At 39.6% G+C, this 21,451-nt stretch overlaps 1 protein-coding gene across 3 annotated transcripts in view; it reads right to left on the bottom strand.

Moving 5' to 3' along the window:
• Positions 1–21,451, bottom strand: part of EXOC4 (exocyst complex component 4) — a 750,526-nt gene that overhangs the window by 388,695 nt on the left and 340,380 nt on the right. The window contains exon 11 of one of the 3 annotated variants that reach the window (XM_060633919.3): positions 19,017–19,098. The exons of 1 other annotated variant lie outside the window; for it this stretch is intronic. In XM_060633919.3, coding sequence (XP_060489902.1) covers positions 19,032–19,098 — 67 coding nt within the window. In that variant the 3' untranslated portion in view covers positions 19,017–19,031. Of the gene's footprint in view, positions 1–19,016; positions 19,099–20,745; positions 20,904–21,451 lie in introns of those variants that run through there. One more of the 3 variants, XM_060633920.3, reaches the window with a different exon arrangement.

Below are 21,451 nucleotides of genomic sequence, written 5' to 3'. Positions count from 1 at the left end.
AGAGTAATAATTAAAATCATCTTATTCAATGAACAAGCAATCTGTATCTTCTTATTATGGTTTAATGCTATGAGGCTAATTCATACTATAAGTGATCCAAAGCCTATTTCTACTAGAGTCAACAATCCTTTTCTTATGATAATGCAATAATTTTTCAGACTAATGAATCATGATGTTTTCCTGAAAATGTTCAATTCAAAATAAATACAGAATTCGTAGGGCTAAAAGACTATAGGTGTGACATTTTTTTTCCATTTGATTTTGATTTTTAATTTTTGGGAGATGTATCATCCTTTTCCTCTAGATTTATTCAAGTTTGAATGAAAAGTGCCTGCTTCAGTTCAGAGCTTTGATCTTCTTGGCTATGATGTCTTCCTTGGCCTAGACTCTAATGAGACTAAGTCTCTATGCATGCTGTCAATCTTCTACATCAAATGCTGGGAGTGAGGAGAAAGCGACTTTTTATTACAGAACTCTGAGGCCCCTCTTTGGGGAGAAAAAAGAGGAAATGTGGTGTAATACTTCCTTCGATTTCTCTTCTTTCTCACGTGGAGAGAATATGTACTTTCTCACAAGGACAGAACATTTTATGGTCATAATAATTAAATCAGTAAAGAAACTCCCTTCCCCCTTTGCTCTTTCTTTAGGGATATATAAGAAATGTCCACTCTAGAAATGAAACTGGCCAATCCCAATACTAAGAAAACTTTATTTATAAGCTAGGATGAACTCTGTATTGTAGGACAAAATAACCAGGAAAATAAGACTATATCTGCTGGCTTTTCTCTCTCTTTTTTCTCCATTATTTTACAGATTAGAGTTAATCCCCCCAAATAGCGAATATCCAACAGGGTAGGTTATTGATGATATTATCATACGAATACTACTCCCAATTTGGGCTTCCGGTACTTTATGAGAAGTCAGCCATTATTCTTAGTATAAAGTCTTAACATACGATTCATTTCCCTGTTCCAGGTGATAATTACTGTAGTAAAGGACCTTGAAATGGCCACTCCATTAGTTTTAAGTGGTACTAATTAGGATTTATAATTTAGAGTCTATATAACACACAGAAACAAACACAGACTGTGTCAAGTTTTGGCTCTTTCTATAAGAAAACACCAATTTGAAGATTAAAAATAAGATTAAGTAGCCTTAAAGGGCACAATTTTCATTCTAGAAAGGAAATAAGCAACCTCAAGTTGCTGCCAGTGGGAGGAACAACTGAGTTTAAAGCTCCATTTCACAAATTAAATTCTGGCTGCATCTTTTAACACCAAGACTTTTTTTTTTTCCCTTCACAGTGCCAAAAATACATTCCAGAGCCAATGTTCTCAAGTGAAAACATACAGTATTTAGACAAGCAGTAATTCGCTAGTAATGTTTCCACATAATCATTTCACACACGATTGCTAATCATGCCATGTGAGAGAAACCTCTAAACAAGGAAACGTATATATGGTCATAAACTTAAATTATCAAACTGAGAACAAAAGCCAAAATGGTCAAATAAAAGAGTACATTCTAAGCTTGTTCACAGAATTAATCAATTCTGTTTTGGACAGCTTTGGATATTTACAAAAGGGTAGAAATCTGGAATATAACCAAATCTTAGGAATATAAACACTTTCTTTCTCTTATTCCTGAAATAAGTAGCTAAAAAATTGTTTCCCCAAATAGTGATATAATATTCAATAGGTTCCCATTCTGTCACTGACTGTGATGACTTCCAAGAACTAAGCTCTTAAAGAATTATTTATTGTGGGGCTGCTGAGTGGCTCAGTTGATTAAGTGTCCAACTGAAGTTCAGGTCATGATCTCGCGGTCTGTGAGATCGAGCCCCGAGTCGGGCTCTATGCTAACAGCTCAGAGCCTGAAGCCTGCTTTGGATTCTGTGTCTCCTTCTCTCTCTTGGCCCCTCCCCACCTTATGCGCTCCCTCTCTCTCTCTCTCTCTCTGTCAAAACTAAATAAACATTAAAAAAAAATTATTTCTCAAGGTTCTTTCCAACAACATTACCACCAACCACACCACCACCCCCAATACCCTCACGAGCTACCAACAGGAGCAAGAGAGAGAACTCAGAACGACACCAGAGCTTCCAAGTACATTCTCCTGTTGAGAAGCAAGGCATGGCATTCAAACCAACTCCATTTTTCTCCTCTTGCTCAAAAGGAAAGACACAGAAGGTGGTGATTGAAAGCATTAGTGAGGTTTACATAGAGGAAAGCCAAGAGAAACACTCTGAACAGGCACGCCATGCCCTCCCTTCTTCAGAAACACAAATGAGCACAGAAGAAGTCAAAGTTATATATAATCTTTAGTGGTTAAAAAAAAAAAAAGAGTAATGCTTCACACATGGCAGGATCTGGCAGAGTGTGTTATGGAGGCAGCTCATGAAATGCTTAGCTATCAAATTAATTCCAGTTGGCTGGGATATGAACCCTGTCACATATATTGAAAACTAGATGAAACATAACTAAATGTAATGATAAAGAGCAACGAAAGTGCTGCTGGAAAAATAATCATGAAGCTTCAGGCTTGTTTAATGATTTTGTCAATATCTGGAGAAGAGAGAATTCCATGGAACCAGAAGAAATCTCAGGGGGATTTTGCAAACATTAGGAAGAAATTATGCAGAGGGTTTGCAACGCTCATACTTTAAAAAGAGGAGGGGGCATTATTTTATAATAATAAGCTCAAGAAAATGCTAAACCAAATTTTAAAGCTCAAAATGATCTTTCCTTTATGTGTCTTATGCAGAGACCACACTACAAAAAAAGTCTACTGAGGATTCATTGCAATCTACCAGAGAGAAGAAACTCATTTCTCTTTCTTCCTAATATTTAAGGCACTTGATGCAAATGCACAGGTATATTAAGAGGAAAGGGTAAAAGAAAAAAATTCAACATGTCCATTGTTTTCCTTTCATAAAATTGTTTCTGGCATGGTTTCTTGACAACTACAGTTTTTAACTGATCCTCAAACAAAATATTTGATCAGCTATCTCATGTTCTTTTTAGAGAGGCACAAACAGTAAATGAACAAGTGAATTTTAAAAATAATGTTTCTGAATCAAACTGCTAATCATTTACTCAGACTATCCAAATAAATAAATAGATGTGTCCATTCCTCTTCACAAAAGAGTAAAGTTCAGCAAGATGGTACTAACAAATGGCCTGGGTAAATCGCAATTGTTTTCCTCTCCTTTTATGGCCCCTACTATATCATCCTGCTTTCAATAAAAAACCATATGTAGGCAGATATGTGTTGGAAGCCAATTCATAAGTGCCATAGAGACTAAATATTTGAGAATGTTATACTTCTCATATCTCATGGAAAAAAAGAAGGGCCCACAATGGCGGAAGCATTTAAGAGATAATGTAAAACCACAAAATATAGGGAAATGCATGCTTTTCAGAAGACAACGCCAATAGAGAATGTTTATAAAGAAGACATTCTTGGGGTGCCTGGGGGCTCAGTCGGTTAAGTGTTCGACTTCGGCTCAGGTCATGATCTCATGGCTCATGAGTTCAAGCCCCACGTTGGGCTCTGTGCTGACAGCTTGGAGCCTAGAGCCTGCTTCGGATTCTGTCTCCCTCTTTCTCTGCCCCTCCCCCACTTTGGCTCTGTCTCTCTCTCTCAAAAATAAACAAACATTAAAAAAAAAAAAGAAGACATTCCTGCAGGTAGCATAGTTCTTGAAAGTTTTCATTTTACATCATACCAAGACCCAAAGCTAAAATGGAAACCACAATGTTCTATTCTAGATACATTCAAAATATTCAAGTGCTACTTCTTTCTTGTAATGGGGATATCCCTGACCTGTATAGGGAAATTTACCTTTACATAAATTAAATTATATCTTAAATATAATTTGAAAATCTATCTTGGGTAAAACTACATAATCAAAGTCCTTAAGTCCTGCAAATAATTATGCCTACATTAACCAGTTGAATTCATAAAGTTTTCTTCTAAATCAGCCCAACTGTTTTTAGATGATTATCTTTTAGAAGTCAGACTAAGAGAAGGGCACAGTGATTAGACTAGACCATCATGAGAAAGTACTCTGAGGTTCTCATTTTGACCGGGCTGCCACCTGTCCCATCTGTCTCTGAGACCCAGAGCTGGTCAAACTGTGTCTTTCATCATAAGTTTTTAACAGAAAAAACACTTACTCTAATCCAGGGGGAGAATTATGTTTATGAACTGCTTCCAGAGTGTCCTACTGAAATGATATTCCTAACTCAAACAGCCCAATTAGAGCCTCCACTGAAGAATCCTGGGGCCTGAGAAACCTCGTATTTTCAGGGTTCTGAACGGAGAGGAGGCAGTAAGAACTAGGGCTCTGGGGTCCTTCTGCCTGGGCTTGAATCCTGGTGCCTCCATTTACAATAGTGTGATCTTGGTCAAGCCACTTCAACTCTCTGTGCCTCAGGGTAGGTTCCTTAGCTATAAAATGGGGGTAAAAGGGGTAATAATAGTATCTACCACTGGAGTTGCAGTGAGGACTGAATCAGCTCATAGATGCTAAGCATTAAAAACATAATTGGGTGTATCACTAGGGCTCAGTAATTTTAGGTTTATTGTTACTTACTTGCGTTGACTGAGAGGCCTTCACAATACATAAGCAGACTGTGAAAGTGAGACCCAGAATGTACACTTAAGCTAATTCCATCTTACATTACCCCAGCATTCCTAGAATGCAGAAGGTTTCAAAACTATTACTTACGCTCATGTATATAATCGAAAACACCAGGATCTCAAGAGGTATGCTCATTACTATTGCCACACACAAGCAGGAAACAATATTAATGTTGTAGAAATTCACTGTTGACACGACATCAAACTTTTGGTAGCTAACTGGATGTGAGGCGTGTAAGCCAAATCACTAGGACTGCATCAGTAACCTGAGTCTTTGTGGCGTTGGTGACAGTTTTGCTGGAGTTTGCTATGGTAATGAGTATAGACAGCCTTGATCCATTAAGGACCACGCCTGCTGTCTTAATGCATTCCCTCAAGTAATTCAATCATGTTTATTTGGGAGAGACTCTGAGTTATCTTGGGGACATTCAAATAACCAGGTTTCCTGAGATATGCTAATATATTTAAATTATAGAGGGGCTTCCTGATTGCATTAGAAATGCATCTATCTTTCCCTTCTTGTCTTTGCAGAGGGCATGCCACAGGCTTTGTCACAACCAAACGCAAAGTGCCCCTAGGCTGGGGTTGCTAATTATATTTTGAAGGGCAACTGGTTTCTTTCTCAGTAGTTATTCATCATCCACCAAATAAAATAATACCTGAAATATGTGGAGCACACATAAATATGTTTCATTCAGCCCCCAGGAAAATACATACTTGGATGTATGTACCCAAGAGTGGGTTTGGTAGAGAGTCTTACAGACTGAGAAGAAACTAACAGGAAAAATCAACAAACATTTCACAAATATCAAGCTCATTAAGAAAAGCTTATTGGGGCACCCGGGTGGCTCAGTCGGTTGGGCGTCCGACTTCGGCTCAGGTCATGATCTCGCGGTCCGTGGGTTCGAGCCCCGCATCGGGCTCTGTGCTGACAGCTCAGAGCCTGGGGCCTGTTTCACATGCTGTGTCTCCCTCTCTCTCTGCCCCTCCCTTGTTCATGCTCTGTCTCTCTCTGTCTCAAAAATAAATAAACGTAAAAAAAAAAAAAAATTAAGAAGAAAAAGAAAAGCTTATTCTTTTTTTCCTCCAGAGAAAGTAGAAAAAAAGAGCATGAGACGTAACTAATACTTGGAAGAGAAAAGTTATCTACTCCCTAGTAGTACAGTTCACATAAATTGCTAGAAAGATTTCAAAATGTCAGCAGAGGCTTCCTTCCTCTCCCGGATCCAAACGATGAATAAAACTTTCCTCAGAAGCCAAAGCCAATGACGAAATTCCTCTAACATTTACATCTGTAATGGTGTTTCTTCTAGAGAGAAGAGAAAATCTGAGGGAATGAAATATTTGACAGCCTTTGTGACGTTTAGTAAGGCAGAAGTATGTTTGCAAACTTCAAACCTGACTGACTCGTTCTAGCACCTTTTCCGACAGGCAGCATTAAAGAAATGTCTTATACAGGAGGTTTCCCTGGTGTGTGCTCTGGGGCTTGAGGAGGGGAGGAGAGAAGGAGTTTCGTGTGCTGTCATGGGAAATTAACCGTCTGCCTTACGGAGGTTTACAGACTATCATTTATAATCAGACACGGGCAGCCCATCCACTAACTTAAGCACTAAAGAGAGCCAAAGAAACGACTTTCTCTCTCTGCTTCACCCTCACCTGTACAATGACCTAGGTAAAAATTAGTTGTCCTCGGGGCACCTGGGTGGCTCAGTCGGTTAAGCGTCTGACTTTGGCTCAGGTCATGATCTCACAGTTTGTGGGTTCGTGCCCCACGTCGGGCTCTGTGCTGACAGGTCGGAGCAGAGCTAAGAGCCTGCTTCAGATTCTGTGCCTCCCTCTCTGCCCCTCCCCCACTCACACTGTCTGTCTCTCTCTCAAAAATAAATAAACATAAAAAAAGATTTTTTTTAAAGACTCAGTTCTCAAGTAATTGTACCACAAGGCACATTTATAAATTCATATTTGCAATTTATTGATTTGAACAGCAAAAACAACCCCAAGAAGGAAGGCGAGGTGCAAATGTGTTTAGGTGGCAATGAACCTCAGGCACACGGAAGCACAAAACTTGCGTATGGTCGGTCACCGAACAACCAGCTGTCTACCTTCATTACCGTGGCTCCGATGGTAAGAAGTGTAAGACACTGCTCTCCGTGCAAAGTTTACATTATTAATTTCCCCACCCAACATTTACTGAGAACCTAGTGTGTGCCAGATATCAGCAACGTTCCAGGTATGCAAAGCCAATCAAAAAATGGCCACTCGCATCTTCTTTATGAGGAAGAAACATGAGAATAAATAGAGAATAATTATGTGTTGGGTCAGCAAGGGCACAGAGGAAAGAGAAGGAGTAAGAGAGGTGTCAGACAGTCCCCAGAAAAGATCCTACTGAGGAAGGAGTAGAAATTCACCAGGTAAAGGAAGAGGAAAAGGCCATCAGGTAGAGAGAAAACGCAGGCAAGGGAAGAGAGGGGGGACAGAGCATTAAGATTTGTGCAACTTCAGGGGCGCCTGGGTGGCTCAGTCAGTTAAGCGTCCTACTTCGGTTCAGGTCATGATCTCGCAGTTGGTGGGTTTGAGCCCCGCATCGGGCTCTGGGCTGACAGCTCAGAGCCTGGAGCCTGCTTCGGATTCTGTGTCTCCTTCTCTCTCTGTTTCTCCCCTGTTCACACTCTGTCTCTCGCTCTCTCAAAAATAAATAAAGATTAAAAAAAAAAACTAAAAAAAAAAAGATTTCAAATAGTTTAGGATGGCAAAATGGACTACAGCAAGTATATATATATGTATTGTATATATATACACACACATACACACACTCACATACACACACACACACACAGCAAGTATATATAAGAAAATGAAGGAAATGAGGCTTAAAGGATAGTTTTACAATCCTGCTTTTCTCATCCACTTACTAACTGGAAAGAATCTGAGGGCCTCACTGTGAGAGGAGCCACAAAATGGAGGTGACCTGGACCCTCTAATCACCTTGCAGTCCATCCCACTAAGTACCTTGGACGGGCTCTCTTCATGCCTGGGCTGCAATGCAACACTGTGCAGAAAGCACAGGATTTCGAGTCAGAAGCCACCGTTACGTCCTTGCCTTGAAGAAGGAACTGACTGTTCGAGCTTTTAAACTGTTTCTCAGGGTTGTTATGCTAACCGAATAAGACAATGTACTTGGAAGTTGCTGTTTTAATGTTAGCTATTTACTGCTATTATATAATTTATAGAACTCCAGTAGATGCATAATCATAGTATTAATCTTATTACTTATGTTCTACTAGATCATGGCATCGTATGCTGGCCTCTCCCTTTAGACCTTTATAATTCTAAATATGGCCTCATTTCAATAAATTCAGAAAATTATCAAAAGTATAACAAGATAATCCCACATTTACTTCTAGGTACATATGTACTCATAAATAAAGCTATATATCTATATATTTTGATCAAAATGTGGTCCTATTATACTTCTGTTTTGTAACCAGCTCTCTACTCAATATATTTAACCTATCCTATGTTAATAAAAAAATACACCTACTCTACTATTTTCAGTGGCTGGACAAGGCTATATGTATAGAACACAATTTATGCAGCCAATATCTTCTAGACAGATTGCCCAATATATGAATATAGATCTTAGCTAAACAATCCCTGTGATCCGTTCATTTTGGTCTTTAATCCTTTCTTTTACCCCATACCCCAACACACACACCCCTGTTATCCTTTTGCTTTCTTTGCCAGAACATTTGTATTTGATCTTGAGGATTTTCTGAAAGTCCTCGATTCTGCATCATCAGATTCAACATTATATTAAGCTTCACTTCATTGTATAATTGTTCAAGGACTTAACCTACAAACTCTCATCTCCACTACCAAGGCCATTAGTACATCTGGCTCTCACACCTTTTATCCAGGAATCTCATTCCTGCCTTCACACATACTTTCTCCTCACACTCATCTCCAACTTCAAACAAATATCTTAAGTTTGAATATAATCCAATTTTTTTCTCGAGTCTTCTACCTTCTTCCAAAACATCACTATTCATTGCAGATGTTACTGTTTTCTCCTGATGGGGACATTATATATTCCTAGTCTAAGATTTCCACTGAGTGTGGGTATATTAATTTCAATATAAAACTGTGTTCTGCCTTGAGTCATCTCAAGGTGATGTGTTAAGCACTATAATGAAAATATGCCCAGAGCACAATAATTTCAAAATTTTAAAAAGAAGGCAGGGTCAACTCACATTTTGCAAGAGTGACTAGGAATAAGCCCAGGTGAAAGTTGAAAGAGGTGATACATGACCTGAATCTTGAAGGATAAATTGTACACCAGATAAGAAAAAGGTTGGTATGGGTAGGCAGATTTAGGGTAGAAATAAATAAATATGTGTAACAGTATGACAGACCTAAGAAAAGACTAGGGCATAAAAGGTGAGCATAAGAGAAACATGGCTAAGGTCAGAGAAGGTCCTACACTCTACAAGAAGGAACTCTGACTCCTTCATTGGCAGACGATAGGAAATGACAAAGAGGAAGGAGCACAATCACTCTGGCAGAGGTGTTGGAAGATGGGTCAGAGAAGTTGAGGTTTAGAGTAATGGGAACCAATTAGGAAGTTGGGAATGGAAAGCAAAGGCACCAGGGGTGGACAGAATGGATCTGAGACATAATTATGAAGCAGAATTGGTAAAAAGAGTGACTCTGGATGTGTAGGGGCAGGGGGGATAAAAGTTTTCTAGGTGGACTCCTGGGTTTTTGAGGTCTGGATCACCGGGGAGCTGGTGGCATCATCTCTCAAGAGAGGGAACACAGGAAGGGAAGGAGCAGACGCAGATTAGCACTCCAGGATGGAGGTATGTGCAGGGGAGTAAAGGCTGGGACTGAAAGATTTAGGCAAGAAGACTATCAGTTCAGTTTTAGAACTGAAACAGCTTCCTGGAGCTTTCGAGACAGTTCCAGTTTGGAGATAATATTTTGAAAGTAATAGCTAAAGTTACTGAATGGGTGAGATAATGGTGGAGTAAGCAGAAATCAGTCTGAGACAGACCCCGTGGAGGACTTGCATTGAGGGAGTCGGCAGAGAGAAGAGAACCTTAAGAAGCCTGAGAATGAATGGTCTCAGGTGGAACGAGACGCCAGACACAGTGGTAACAGAGAAGGGAGGGAAAAGTCCAGACATAAAAGCACGATCAGCTGCCTCGAATGTTCACAAAACCAGCTAAGGTAAGATGGAAAAATACCCTTGAGATTTGACACCTTTGAGATGGTGACAGGTCAGCAGAAGGTAGAGTGAACGGGAGGAGGGGAAAATGAAGATCACAGAATGTACTCCAGCAGCTTCGTAGGAAGCAAAGAAGAATTTGAGTGGTAGGTGGGGGTGGGGGGACTGCCATGAAAGTTTAAGGCAAGAGATGTTATAAAGGGCAGTGGCTGAGCACATTTGTAGGTCCCAGGGAAGGACCAGCAGATCAGAGAAGATTGAAAACGCAGGAGAGACCAGGTTGAACAAAAAGAAGATCCTGGGGGGGATGGAGGGGAATGGGATTAAGTCTAGAGGAGGAACAGCCTCTGAAAAAGCAAAGGGCACACAGTGAGATGTGTCTCTCCAACAGATGAATTTCTGAGGGTACAGAAGGAAAACTGAGGAAATTTAGCACTCGTGGAAATTTTTTTTTTTTTTTTTTTTTTTTTTTTTTTTTTTTTGTCGTGGATTTTCCTTCTTTTTGTTCTCAAATACTACAATACCTAATTAGGAACCAAAGCTCTCTAAAGGCAAGGACAGGGACAGTGTCTGGCACATGGCAAGCACTCAAATATTTGCTGGAAAAAAAAAAATGGATAAATGGGTGAAAAATAATGAACAGAAAAACATGACTAAAATGAAGAAATTTCCAAATTCAGGGTTTTGTTTTTTTTTATTTATCTATTTTGAGAGACAGGGAAAGAGAGAAAATCCTAAGCAGGCTCCACACTGTCAATGTGGAGCTCAACATGGGGAAATGTGAGATCGTGACCTGAGCTGAAACCAAGAGTCGGACGCTTAACCATCTGAGCCACGCTGGTGTCCCCAACCAAGTTCACTTTTTTACAGTACACTCAACTCCTACTGAATGTAGGAGTTGCATCTTGAAAAGTCAACGTCAATCAAAAACACGTAAAAAAAGGAAATGAATTAGGCGTACAAAGTGGAGGGACTTCCAACTTTCAGAGAAGGATGTTGCCTCCTCTTTACTCTTCAGTGAAATCCTCATTTCAATTTTCCTGAAAGCTTCAAAACAAGAAAAAAACTAGAGATTCACTCAGTTGCATTTCCGAGCATGGATGCACCTTTATCCAACCTGCTCAGCATTTATAATTTCGTTTTCAAGAAAGGATAGAGTGGTCTCTTCTTATACAACTTTCTTTGCTTTTCTTGTTTCCGCTCTTATATTTAATTTTTTTCTACCATATCTCACATAGATTTTTGCAAAGAGAGCAAAAATAAGGAAAATATGCAAACAAGGCATCGACGGCGTTGCTGGCAGCACCTTGAGCACCCTGGGCAGGGCTGGCATTGGCATCCCTGATGACAGGAGAGGCTGCAGACACAGGAAACTCCAGAAAACAAAGCGGCTATAACACGTGTGACTGCACAGAATACATTATACTCTATAACCAAGCAGCTGAAGGGAAGGCAGTAAATATAATTAACAATAGGTTCAAGATAGTAGAGTTAAAAATACGAATGCTTTAATGTGCAAGAATTAAGATGCAAGATTCTAAAGACCTACTGAAAGGATATTTAATGCCCATCAAGTTTATCTTGTGCTTTTAAAACTGGCCCACCCACCTATAATTCATTTGCTCATTTACTCAAAACATGTTTACTCCTTTCCTATTACGGTCCAGAACCACGCAATTTACAGCCAGTACCAACGCACTACAATCCTGTTACTGCCTCCAGTCTAGCCCATGCCTGCTCACTGTTTCTTCTGATATTCCCATATCCCACTGGCTCTTGGTTAATGCTTCAGGTCACACCCCTCCCCTCCCTCCTGGCTGAATTTGTTGTTTCCAAACACTAGCCTACATATTGCTATCTGCTTAAGAATGTTGATTTAAGTTGCCAATTACCTTTCTTTGAAAAGAATCATTCTCAATTTCAAGGTAATATCATTTTTGCTTTTTTTGTTGTTCTACATTCATTCTGCTTAACAAAACTGGCAACCTGTTTTAGTTGCCGGTTATTTTTGCCTTGATTCGTACATCTCAAAGTCCAGGAAATACACAGTTGGTTCATTTTAGCTTCCCTGGCTTTTACTTCCAAGGCTGTAGGACAGTCTATATTCATCATCTAGATAATCGGACTCTGGGCATCCTGGCTCACTGCCTGGCTAGACCAGAGGAGAGCCCCCCACGATCTCTCACTTGTCTGAGGGACCCCTTGGCCCCACAGGATAGGAAATCAAAGATTTCTTGAAAAGCTATTTTGAAGAAGTTTAGGTTATAAGCAGTATTTCGGACCATAAGATCCTAATACGTTTTCATTATTCCAAAATAATGCTTGAATATTGTGTTTTTATATCTGCGGATTTCAGCGGTACACTGATACAATGGCCAACATGAAAGAACCAGTTACTGCTGTTACAACCATAGTGTGGGCGACTAATACAGGCATCATGTTGCATAAGAGCCACCAGACACCGAAGAGGACATATTGTATGGTTTCATTCATATGAAGTTCAAGCACAGGCAAAACCAATCTACATATAATGGCAGTGACGGTCACCTCTTCCGGAAGGGGGTTGACAGTCAATACGAGAAGGTCTTCTGGGGCACTGATAACGAGCTGTATCAGTGTTCTTTATTTTGATCTGGGTCACGGATATACTCGCGTGTACAAATGTAAACATTCATACAAGTATATGAATATATACACAGATACATATGTAAAGATTTGTACGTGTTAATGCATATGTATCATCAATAAAAATGAAAAATAGATTAGCTTTTAAAATATTTATAGATTCTGAATTCCCAGAATCCAATCAAGACGCTTCCATATTCTTTCACTCAGGAGTGATAGCTTAGAAACTTGCTGCCATTACACTTTTTTCTTCTTGCTGTGTATCAAATACTTTCTCACCTACTCATGATGTGGTAGCTTACAGGAATAGGCTTTAGAGAGTGCTCACTGAATTGAGAAATAGTAACCACCAAATGATTACTATTCTTCCACAAATGCCAAAAACAACTTGAGGACATCAAGAACTCCAGGATCTATTCCAACTGCAAAACAAAAAGATCCAGCATTTCCAAGTTCAAAACCACCGCTCTCACCAAAAAATGAAATTAAGGTCATTAAAAACTAAAGCTTCTCTTATGACCTTTTCACCTCTATTCTTTTTATCTGGCTGTTCTTGCCTCTTTTGCTTGAAATCAAAAACCTTGCTTTGCTCACTTGTGAAATAACAAAGTTTCAAGAAAATACTGTTGCTCGGTTTGAAGTTTCTTCTTGTTTGTTTTTAACTACAAAAGGAAGATAAAAAGGGTTTCTTGCCCGTGAAATGGAAAATATTTCACTTGCAGTACTACAGATTTAAAAAAAACACACACAGGAGGCAATATTAATGATTAAATGTTCAAATTACAATCACTAAAAGTAAAAAAGTTAAAAATGACCAGGAAGAGCCTTGGGTGTTATACAGAAGCCCTGGAAACAAAGTAAACAAAACAGAAATAAGAGAACAAAATGAACAGGAGTGTGTGTGTGTGTGTGTGTGTGTGTGTGTGTATGAGAGAGAGACAGACAGACAGACAGACAGGAGAGAGAGTCTTCTGAGGGGCAAGCAAGGAGAACAGCAAAATAATTTGCCAAATCACACAGAGAAGCAATGTAGAGCCCACACCCCCAAAGGAATAGAAGTTATATATAGGAGACTGTGATTTTCCTGTAGGCATTCCTACATTATTTTGATACCAAATTACATTATCAATTTAGGTTTCAAAATCAGATGTAAATAGGCCTGTGGCTGGATATAAACATATTTCAATGAATGCTGAATGGGCATGTTTTGGCTGCTACAGCCCAGGACAAATACATGTTCAGAATATGTAAAAAGCAGCACACAAATTACGTAAATATTTTACAGAGAAAAAACAATTTTTCTCTGCTGTCTTTTATATGTAAGCTTCCAATAATATTAAGTGATAATTATAAAATTTAATTAGTAGAAAACACTGTACCAAAAACATCAGCATATCCAGGTCAAAATCAACAGCAGGCATGATTTTAGGTTCATTACTTATAAGGTTATTTTATTATTCATTTATTATTTAAAAAAGTAAGAGAGAGAGAGACAGAGTACAAGTAGGGGAGGGGCAGAGAGAGGGAGACAGAATCTGAAGCAGGGTCCAGGCTCTGAGCTATGAGCACAGAGCCCGACGTAGGGCCTGACTCACGAACCATGAGACCACAACCTGAGCCAAAGTCGGACATCCACTCAACTGAGCCACCCAGGCACCCCTATTATTATTATTTATTTATTAAGTTTTAGTCCCATGTTAGCTGACTGCAGAGGAGAGCCAGCTTTCTTTTTGCCTTAAACATCCCTAAGAGTCAACTTATACTCACATGAACCATTACCGGCACAGGAAAAAAAAAAAAAAAATCAGCAAAATACAAAAAAGAGAAGAGAAATAAAAAGCAAAAAGGAGGAAGGTGGAGACTCTATAACCACTGCTCTGCAAACAGCCGTCATGTGAATCTCTTTCCTACCCTGTGTCAGAAAGAACAAAGGTGATGAAATGATGCAGAAGTCTACAATAACTCCTTGGCCTAGCCAACGACAATCATCAGCATTAAACTGCAATATAAAAAAGTAACCCAGATGAGCGAGACTGGAAGAAACCGATCGAGGTGGGGCTCAGAAGCTGCACAGTGGATCAGAAACCCCCGATCTACAGAACGCAGACCTGACAGCTGAGCACATAGTTAGCCCCATCTCCAGGAAGGGTCTTGTCTTCCAAGGAAAGCGTTCCCATTTTTGCCGAATTCATTAGAAAGTTCTTGTTGTGGGGAGTACAACCCCTTTAACATCCAACCAACTAACTGGTCCTAACCCTGATGTGTGAAGCGACAAAAACCCAAACTACTCTCTCCCTTTTAAGTGACGCACATTTACATATTTGAAAACAGGCATCAAACGTTCTGGTTTTCTTCTGGCTTTCACAAACATTGCCAGTTCTTTCTCACGAGGAACGGCGTGTACTCTCCTCCTAACCAGACAGGTATGCCTGACTTCTCCTAACGTCGTCGCTCAAACGTGCACTGCTATTTGGCCTGGCGCCTTGATCGTCTCTCCACCGCGGTCAGTAACATAAAACTGCCAGTTAGTCGCAATCCGTGTGCAGCCATGTATCACGCAACATGGTTTGGAAACACAAAAGTGGAAGAAAACTACAGTTGAATCTCTGAAAGTTAATTTGAGGATTAAAAACACTTAACGTTTTATCACGTAAATTCAGAAGCAGTTTCTCAGCTGTGGGGTTTGAAATCTAAATGTACCACGACAGTGTTTCACAGCCCTTCACGGGTCAGACCGTCTGAAAACATAGCAGTATTTTTCATAATTCTGAGGACAAGGGGAAAAAAAAGGTATGTTTCATAAAAATGCAATAGGGTAGCCACATTTCCTCCCATGCATGAATAATGTATGATCTACAATGTTATTTGCTAGACTGTCTAATCACTAGCATCTTTCAAAATGTCTATATAAGCTTTAGCTCATTAAGAACAAACATGTATCCGTATAAAAATATCACATACCTGTGAACACTCAGAATAATATTCTGCCAAATACCAACACACACATCAAACTGACATGGGTACCCTACCTTTGTTCATTTCTCAAAGATAAAAATATTGGGAAATGAAAGACTAAAGAATTATTTCAGCTTGTGACATTCATGCTTACTCCAAATAATCAAGCTTAGCTCCCTCTTTCAAAACAAACCACACATAACACACACACACACACGCACACACACTCACTCACTCACACACACTACATATATAATCAAAAAAATGATCTAGGGACTATGGCACACTTTTTAAATAAAAGTGGGAAGAAAAAAAACTAGCAGAAACAGAAGAGGCTAAATGAAAAAGCTTTTAAAGCAAGACTTCTCCTATAAGAAATGGTTTTGATAATCTTGGAAGGAGCTTCTACAATTCATGAAAGAATGATAAGGCAAAAGCACTTCGTACAACCATAAGCTTTTGACATAGTAATAAGAAAAAAGAGTGAAAGGACAAAGTATCTAGGTTTCTCATAAATCACTATAAGAAACAAACTACGAAGCTAAGTTACAAGAGTAGTATGTTAGGATCAATGTTAAAAAAAAAAAAAAAGGAAATTTCTAAGTTCACCTTTATATTTGTGTATTTCCTGTAACAGACACTTTCTTATTACCACAGAGGCAACACACACACACAGACACACAGACACACACAAACCCCACTATCCTACCACTTCTAGGTATGAAAGATTGATCTATTTCAGTAACATCACTAAAGAAAAATTTAATTTTCCTTTATATTTTTATTGTTAACTGATGAAAAAAACATTCACTTCAAATCAACAGACATTTGCTAAGTACCCTTACAGGCGACACATTAATTCTTCCAACAAATATTTATTGTGCACCCCGTTCATGTAAAAGGTACATCTGAACCACTTTCCTTCCTGAATGGTGGAAGTAATGTTAGGAAAGGAGGTGAGGAAAACAAAGACCACAAAAAGCAGAAATCGAGGCTGTTACAGGAATGCAGATTTGGAGTTTGGTAGACCTAAAATGGTCTAAAATGGCCTAAAATGAATGAACCAGATTCAGTCACTAATCAGCAAGAGTTAGTGCCAAAAAGTTGAAAAGATCTTCCGTGCTAGGCCAGGTTTAAACTAATATATGTAAGATTCGTAAGTAGTTTATGATCACCCAGAATTATTTTCTATTAAAAAAAAGATTAGATTTGTTGGCAAAGTTTGTTACAAAAATCCCACAGGCCCTCTACAAAGCAGCCCACCAAAGCATACTACCCCTTTACGGGGAAACAGCCTCGAGTTCGGCCACAACTGTTCTTTTTTTTTTTTTTTTTTTTTTTTTTTTTAAATTTTTTTTTTTCAACGTTTTTTATTTATTTTTGGGACAGAGAGAGACAGAGCATGAACGGGGGAGGGGCAGAGAGAGAGGGAGACACAGAATCGGAAACAGGCTCCAGGCTCCGAGCCATCAGCCCAGAGCCTGACGCGGGGCTCGAACTCACAGACCGCGAGATCGTGACCTGGCTGAAGTCGGACGCTTAACCGACTGCGCCACCCAGGCGCCCCTGGCCACAACTGTTCTTTAAAAACTCCCAGATATCTGGAATGTCACACGGAATAAATCCTTAATAACACGTTGATAAGCTGATGGCATACTAACAATGGCTCAATATCTTTGGATAATATCATCAAAGTGGGCTACGTACAAAAGACTTATTTTCCGTCTCAGGAGACACAACTGTCAGCAGGGACAGAGATTTTCACCATACCAAACAGAGTCGTGCTAATGACTTCACTCCTGAAAACAAGCCTTCCTGAGTGCCCCAAATCCAGTAAGATGAGGTGTTAGAATGAGTATTTGCTGATAGTCACTGTGTGGGGCTTTCTCTAAACCTTCAGAACTTCTGGAAGTTTCAGATCTAGTCCCAAAAGCTTCTAAAAAATCTAACATGATGCCTTCTTTGTTGTTTAGACAGAGAAGTTTCTACCTTGACCATCCTGTGTACTTATCTTCCCCCACATGCCCGACAGCAACACACACCCCTCTTCACGTTCATCTGTTCACTGTTCCCCGACCGTCGCGTCTTTTTCCTTTTCACGCACCATCTCCTCTGCCCAGGTCACTCTGCCCCAGATATTCACACAGCTTCCTCCGCCTCTTCATTTTCCACAGTCCAACCAAATGTCATCTTCTCAGAAAGACCTTCCTACTCCACCCTACCTGAAACAGTGCCCTCACCTCCAGCGGTCACTTTTCAAATTCCTAACTTTGATCTATTATTCTTCCTAAAACTATCACTACCTGATACTGTTTCCCATGTGTGTTAGTTTACTGTTTTATTGTCTGACTTTTCCACTGGACTAAATTCCACAAGGGTAGAGACTCATTACTTGCTAGATGGAGAGGAGTTGCACCAAGTAAGCGCTCAATAAATTTTATTAAATGGATGAGCGAATGGATTTTTATTATGCTTAATTATCACAAGGAATTTTTTATGCCTTTGATCTACCAGCATTGTCGACGCGATAAGTACTATAATTAATAAAACAAACAAAAAATAAATACAAAATGCAAGTGTTAATCACAAATGCCATTTACTTTGGAATATCATGTTGAGAAACCTGACCTGCTGCATTAATGGCATCATCAATTTCAGTGCCTTTCACTGTCCGAGCTTTGGTTTCAACCACTTCCTGACCTCCCGACTTCAAGCCCTGCGTTAACAATCACAGGCGTCTCAAAGCAATTTCACAGCCCTAACTGCCCCTACCCAAGCTGCTGCTAACTGGCTGTTGCTACATCTGACGAGATTAACTTTTCGAAGTTACTGTTCTCTGTAATCGGAGACAAATATGATTAGATATTATGATTACGATTACTTGCTCCTACTGCTGTGTGCCCTCAGAATGGCACACAGCCAACCACAGAAATTCTGACCACCACCAAAGCCCAAGCTGCCAAGAAGTTTCATCCCCCTAACTAATCTAAATGCCAACCTGCTCCTTACTGACCAATGAATATTTCATCTTTTGTTCTACCCAGAGAGCCTTTAATTGCTGTCTGGTTTTAATGAAGTGTGGCTGATAATAAATAGTGAAAAATGCTCACGGCCCGGATATTCAATATTCGAGCTGTGTTCAACAGAGGAAGCATCGGTGACATTTCTGCAACTTAAATACCATCATCATCCACTCTGTCTCCAGCCTCTTACCTCTGCCAAGTCACCCCAACTGCAAACATCTGTTCTTCAACTGTCTCATAAGAAACATACTTCATATATGCAAAGTGGTCATTACCCTAAAGAGCCAAATGTCTTTCAAAAGCTAGTTGAAGCAAATAAGCAAAAAGAAACACATTGTCATTTGGATTTTTAAGTTTTAAAATGTCAGGCCTTTGGAGTCCTTAAATATTATAAAAGCACGTCCCAGTCACAAAAGCACAAACTTTTGAAAGGTAGAAAGCAAAATCCAGACCAATCAACTCCTTTATTTTATAGACACGGAAAACTAAGACACACAGGAATTTGGCCAACATAAAAAATTAAAATGTGGTCACTCCTACCCACCCCCAGCCCACATTCAGTGATCTGTCCTCTCCATCAGGCGATACAGAAAACTCCTTTCCATCGAAACAATGGCTCCAGTGCTGAAAGAATGATTAAATACATCATTTAATAAATTAATTTCCTGAGTTTGTTCTCATTGCAAAATGTAGTGTACATTTTCCACAACAGAGAATTAAGGTTAAATGAGGCCATAAGAGTGGGACCGTAATCCAGTAGGGCTGGAGTCCTTATAAGAAGAGGAAGAGGTCACATCAGGGTACAATGAGAAGGCTTCCTTGGACTCAGGTGTCCTTATTCCTGCCCTGTCCTAGCTCTAACGTCTGAGAACTTTTCTTTCTCAAGCAGTGATGAGCTACATTAAATCCCACTACTTCTCTTCGATGAGTCCACCTTTGAAAGCGAAAACCTCCAGTAGTGAGAAGGTTGAGTGCAACAGACTCAAATATATAACTTCGTCTTTTTTTTTTTTAAGTTTACTTATTTATTTTGAGAGAGAGAGTGAGCAAAGAGTGAGTAGGGGAGGGGCAGGGAGAGGGAGAGGGAGAGAAGGAGGGAGGGAGAGGGGGAGAGAGAGAGGGAGGGAGGAAGGAGGAGAGAGAGATTGAGAGAGAGAGAGAGAGAGAGAGAGAGAGAGAGAGAGAGAGAGAGAATATTCCAGGCAGGCTCCACACTGTGGAACTCATGAACCACGAGATCACGACCTGACCAAAGTCAGATGCTTAACAGAGTGAGCCACCGGTGCATCCTGGTAACCTCATTTCCATTAGCAACACTTCCCACCAATTAGCCTCAATGGCCCAGAATGTATGCAGTAACAAATGCACATAATAAATAAATAAATGAGAGACTAATAAAGCTTGAGGTGTTTTTTTTTTTTTAATGTTTACTTATTTTTGAGAGAAAAGAGAGAGAGACAGAGAGAGAGAGAGAGAGAGCCAGCAGGGGAGGGGCAGAGAGAGGGAGACCCAGAATCTAAAGCAGGCTCCAGGCTCTGAGCTGTCAGCACAGAGCCCTACAAGGGGCTAGAACTTACAAACTGCGAGATCATGACCTGAGCTGATGTGTCAGACGCTTAAGTGACTGAGCCACCCAGGCGCCCCATCTAATTTAGTTAGATGCTGCAAGCATTTAGACTTTTAAAGGAATAATTTTTGTTGTCACTCATTTTTTGCTATATGAAGGAAGTATACTAGCAATCAAAGGAACGATATGTTCTCTGGGAGCTTTTAGAGAATAAAGAATAGTGATAAATGAAAAAACAAAGGGGGAAATAATTTCTCCCTCCTTCCCTGCAAAATCTCACAAATAGCAACCACAAGGTAATTTCAAATTTCCAGAAATGCCTACATTATATATTAATTATAACTAAAAAGTCTTACTTTGTCAAACTGTGATTGATACCTCAAAATGCACTTTGTTGACAAAGTTTTTTATATTCAGCTCACAGTTAATAATTACCATGAGGTAACCAGTCAAAATTACTTTTTGTAAAAAAAATCCAAATGCATGTCAGATCTAGACAAAAGGAAGTATGTCACTCAGATTTCACCAATAACGTATTTTCTTCCTGTTTCCCCAATTCAAAGCCTAGAAAATAAAATCCATTTACTAGAGCGAATACATCCATTCCTCATGACTATTTCCAGAGAAAACTAAAAAAAGCAAATATGTCAGTGGGGATGGGAGGGTGGGGGAAGGTATTAGTCCTATCATATTCAGGGTCTCTATTTTGGTGAAATTATGTCAGAACCTACCCAAGTATAAGAACCTCTTCATTTCAGTATGTTTTGTTCAGTGAGACCCAGAGGTAGCCAACTTGATGAGATGAATCCTTGCCATCAAAAACTTCCATTAAGGGTTTAGTTGCACACAATGTCTTGCCAGGCTACGGGTAAAGCAAGCAAGATAATACTAGATACCTCATCTTTCTAAAATTTCATTCTCTGTGGCAATTTTCTGATTTCTTAACCGGAATGAGAAAATAGTAAGGAAAATCCTTAAATACGCAAGTCAAGGAGGCAGCAAACGCAGAGTGAACAAACTGGAAGTCGGCGTATTTGTCTCCAACACCCTATGACATTTCCTAGTGAAGAAATGGCAGTACTTAGGAGAAAAGTGCAAAAATACACCAGCGAGGTTGCCAGATCCGGGACCTTGTACAATGATGTTATGGGAGGACAGGAAAAATGACTGCTAAGAATACAGAAAACATAATGCATAATGGGAATAGGCATAATGGGAATCCACTGTGTGGTGTTCTGGAATAGGGTGGTTCAGAGTTCTCAATGAAGAAAACTTCTGTGCTACAGAGAATACATTGGCAATTAAATGAAAATTATGAAAAGAATATTTTTTTAATGTTTATTTATTTCTGAGAGAGAGAGAGAGAGAGAGCAGGGGAGGGGCAGAGAGAGGGAGACACAGAATCGGAAA

Source organism: Panthera onca, chromosome A2 (assembly GCF_046562875.1).
Source record: "Panthera onca isolate mPanOnc1 chromosome A2, mPanOnc1 haplotype 2, whole genome shotgun sequence".
Taxonomy (NCBI): Eukaryota; Metazoa; Chordata; class Mammalia; order Carnivora; family Felidae; genus Panthera; species Panthera onca.
Note: the sequence above shows the minus strand (reverse complement) of the source record. Positions and strands in the feature narration are given on the sequence as shown.